At 56.5% G+C, this 4,167-nt stretch overlaps 1 protein-coding gene across 1 annotated transcript; it reads right to left on the reverse strand.

Annotated features, from left to right (window-relative positions):
* Positions 1 to 545: 545 nt before the first annotated feature.
* FOXE1 (forkhead box E1) lies at positions 546 to 2,817 on the reverse strand. The gene has a single exon (XM_001372677.4). It carries the CDS (start codon positions 2,671 to 2,673, stop codon positions 1,366 to 1,368), a length of 1,308 nt encoding a protein of 435 aa, XP_001372714.1. The 5' UTR covers positions 2,674 to 2,817; the 3' UTR covers positions 546 to 1,365.
* Positions 2,818 to 4,167: the final 1,350 nt, after the last annotated feature.

A 4,167-nucleotide genomic window follows, 5' to 3' on the forward strand; every position in this document is an offset into this window, starting at 1 on the left:
ATAATAACTACTCTGGGCTAAAGGAGGAAAAGACCCTAGGATTGCCTTTCAATTCAGTTTCATTTATGGAGAGCCAGCTGTGTTCAATGCCCCCTTTTCTAGGCGGTCCAGATAAGAGGGACACTAAGCCAGCTTGGATTTTCCCAGCCCCATTTTATCACTTGCATTTTGCTGTCCCTGTCTCTCCCTGTCTCTTTCCTCTCTTTTCTTCCTGTCCCAGGTACTATCTCATGGCTTTCTGATTACATAACAATCTCAGCTTTGAGGAAAGGCATAGGAAATAGAGATCGGGGAATGTTGGCTTTCTAATTTCTTTTATGTGGAAGGGAGACTACCAGTTTTTGTTGCAAGATTTGGGCCCAGTCTGGCTTCTCCTTGATTAATTCCCATATGCCTTTTACCAGTTAGTTGAGGGCACCTTCCATGGCTCTTGTATACCAGAGACCAAAGTGAAAATGGGCCTGGCGCTGACATGGTGAAAGTTGAAGTAAAGATTGCGCCCTCCAAAACCTTCCAGGTTTCAGTGAAGAAATAACAGTTTGCTGTCAGAGATGTTTATTACAATGTTAAAGCCACGAGGAGCAGACACGGTATAAAAACGCCCGTGGTCCGGGGTATACAAAGAAAGTTTGAAGGAAGTAGCCAATTGTTTGTTTGCGGGAGCGAATTCAAGACACAAACCACCTGGGTAAGAAGGCAAGAAAACCATTAAACAAAACAAAACAAAACAAAGTAACAGGCAACAAGTCTCCCTTCGACAGACGCTCCTGAGAAGTCTAGTGACCAACAGCCTCCCCAGGGGTCAGCTCTCCAAGCAAACGGGCAACTGGAAAACATCGAGGGTTGGCCCCAGTGTCTGATCCCTTTCCAGTTGCGGCCGGATTCTCCCTGCACCCCACGCCTTTTGCCCTCATTTACGAAGAGCACCCTGAGTATTTCGTCCTTCGAAGAGCCCTATGAAAGCAGTCTGTACCATTGAGGGTACAGGAATAGTAATAGAGCATATTAAAATGTAACTAACTGGGCACTGCGCGAGGGCGAGATACTAGGGGGGCAATCGTCAATCGAGGCCCTGACCTTCCCCAACGTGGCAAGGCAGTGACTCTCTGTACAAATGGCTCTGACCCCTTCCCCCTCTCGCCCTCAAGTACTCGTCATCCCAACACACAGACCCACAACCGTTTTTTCTCCCTATTGCACACTTTGGGTTATTTCTCCTTCCCGCCTGGCCCGCGACACCCCCAGCGCTCGGGCCTGGCCACCCCGGCACCTTTTGCCTTGTCGGGTGGGAGATCTGTGCGGTCCCAGTTTTCCTTGGTGCTTGATTGGGGTGGGGATGAGTTGGGGGGGGGGGGACTTCTTTTTTCACATGGCCGACACGAACCTTTCCACGTTGCTGGAGTAGGCAGAGTGCCGGACGTGGTAGGCATTGGGGCCGGCCCCGAGTTGCCCGCCTGGGTTGTAGCTGTGTGCCAGCGAACTGATCTGGCCAGGGGACATGCGGCCGTAGAAGTCCACGGGGTCGTTGGCCCCCGGGGGGGAGGTGGACATTGCCAGCCGACCGGACGCCCCAAACAGCTGGCTGCTGTTTCCCTGAGGGTAAGATCCATGGTTCATAGGCAAGTGGCCGTTGGGAACCGGGTAAGTATAGGCCATGGGGTTGGAGGGCCTAGGCAGCACCCCCGCGGGCCCGGCTCCACCGCCCCCTCCGCTTCCCCCGCTGCACGCTGGATTGTTATAGGAGGCGGCAGCCGCCGCAGCCGAGGCTCCGAAGGAGCAGGAGCCCGCGGCTACCGAGGGCGCCTGGCTGAGGTCGGGGCTAAGCGGGCGTCCGAGCGCGGGCGGAGGAGCAGGCTGCTGTTGCAGGAGGTCTCCAGGACCGTGCACCAGGCTGTTGATACTGAATACCCGGCATTGGCCGGGAGACGAAGCCGGGTAGTAGACGGAGGAGTGGGGGCCCAGAGTTTGGCCATAGCCCGCTGGGCTCATGGCGGCCGCCACGTTGGGATACACGGAGCCTGGGTAGGGAGGGCGCGCCACTGGCACGGAGCTGGGGAACATGCCCGCAGCCGCTGCCGCGGCGGCAGCAGCCGCTGCGTCGTGCATGTAAGCTGGGTAGGTGGAGAGGTCCGTGCGCTTGAACCTCTTCCTCCGGCGCAGAAAACTGCCGCTCTCGAACATGTCCTCGGCGTTGGGGTCCAATGCCCAGTAGTTGCCCTTGCCAGGGCGACCTGGCTCTCGGGGAATTTTGATAAAACAATCATTGAGGGTGAGGTTGTGACGGATACTGTTCTGCCACTTTTTAGGGTTGTCCCTGTAGAAAGGGAAGCGCTCCGTGATGAACTTGTAAATGCCACCCAGGGTCAGCTTCCTATCTGGGGCGTGCGCGATGGCCATGGCGATAAGCGCGATGTAGCTGTAAGGGGGCTTGCCTCGCTGCAAAGGCCGCTTCCTCCGGCGCCCGCCGCCGCCGCCGCTGGCCTTCGTCACCGGCTCCCCCAGCTCGCTGAGGCCCCCAGAGGGCTCACACGCGGGGGGCTCCTTCTCAACCTTCACTACCGGCATCAGGGTGAGGGTCCTGCCCGCAGCCTCGGCCACTGGCGTAGGCGGATGCGGCAAGTCCTGGTCCTCTGTACAGTCTCGCTGGGGAGAATGCCGCCTCTCCTCAGTCATCCCCTGGGCCGGGCCTTGGCCACCCAGCTCCCCTAGGGGAGAAGTGGGGGCCCGGGCCCAGGCGCGCGGGGCCTGCCTGTGGCAGAGGGAACTGTGTTGGGAAGTACGACCCAGGCCGCTGCCAAGTGGCGGGGCTTGGGGTGGGGGGTGGGGGCTCACGCTACAACCCTCTCCCTACTCGGAATGCGAGGTTGCCAGCACGGAGGAAACTCGGGGCAGCAGACACGACGCCAGAGGCCACAGGACTTTCTAGGTGTTGAGGGCCGGCCCAGAGTTGTCCCACCTTGCATCAGGTTCTGGCTGGCTGGAAGACAGCCCAAAGAAGCTTTTGAGGGTGAATGGGAGTGGGGAAGCTGGGAAGGCAAGAAGTTATTGCAGGCAGGATCCAGTGCCGAGATAGGTGCTATCTCCGCAGCCTTCCATTTCCTACTCCAACCCCTCTCGCAACCCACTATCCGGACCAGGTCACATCCAGAGGTGCAGAGGACCAGAGCTTGCTCTCAGGGCTCTGGAGATCTGGTGCGTCCGAGGCGTAGAGGATTCGTGCGTGCGGGACCCATTCCAGGATGGCGGGGAACTGACTCCACTTGACAGATTGCTCCTCACTTATATTTTGCCAGGAGAAGGGTCGAGTTCCCCTTCTCTGCTCCTGTAAGGTCTTCTCTGTACCTGGGCAGCAGGCACTCCCCTTCGCAAACACCAACCAGCTCCTCCCTCCTTCCTTCTCCTTAAAGACACAGAGGCGCGAAGGGGCTGTGCAGGTATTCCCGCCTCCCGCCCACCTGGACTAGAGCTCACCTTTGCTGAAACCGTATTGGTGGCGATGATGTGGCTGCAGTCGCAGATGGTTAGTGGATCTCTTCACACAAGTCTACCTCGGATGCCTTATCTTGGGGTGGAGGAAAGCCCGAGTTCGGCAAGGCAATGCCAACGAAACACAAGCTCTGGCAGGTCTTACCTAAAGCCGGAGAAGTTTTGGGTATGGTCCTAGCGACAGACTTGGGCTGCTGTGGAAGGACCTGGCTAGTCAAGTCCCTGGAAACATCGTTAGCAGAAAGTTGCCCAGCAGGAGACGAATACTGGAATTCACTGGCCATGGTGACTCGTAGGGGGGAGGAGGGGGAATAAAATAACAAACACGGAAATTCGGGATGTCTGCCTGCACACACTATCATTTTAAAAAGGAAGGCAAGCCGTAGGGGAAGGATTAAGGAAGCTATATGATACTGTGAAAACAGCACCGTATCTGTAGTCAGAGGATCTAGGTTCGAATCCCAGCTCTGAAACCACCTGTGTGTGTGACCTTAGGCATGCCCATTAATTTCTCTGGGCTTCAGTTTTCTCATTCATACCTGAATGGTTCCTGAGGTCCCTTTACAACTCTATATTCCTGATTCTGAATAAACAAGGCAAAGCTGCGGCCTCGATTTATTTCAGAGGAAAGTAAAGGGCTCTACACAATGGGACCAAGTGTGAGGGAGGGTAAACTGAGTT

This window comes from Monodelphis domestica, chromosome 7 (genome assembly GCF_027887165.1).
Source record: "Monodelphis domestica isolate mMonDom1 chromosome 7, mMonDom1.pri, whole genome shotgun sequence".
Lineage (NCBI taxonomy): Eukaryota > Metazoa > Chordata > Mammalia > Didelphimorphia > Didelphidae > Monodelphis > Monodelphis domestica.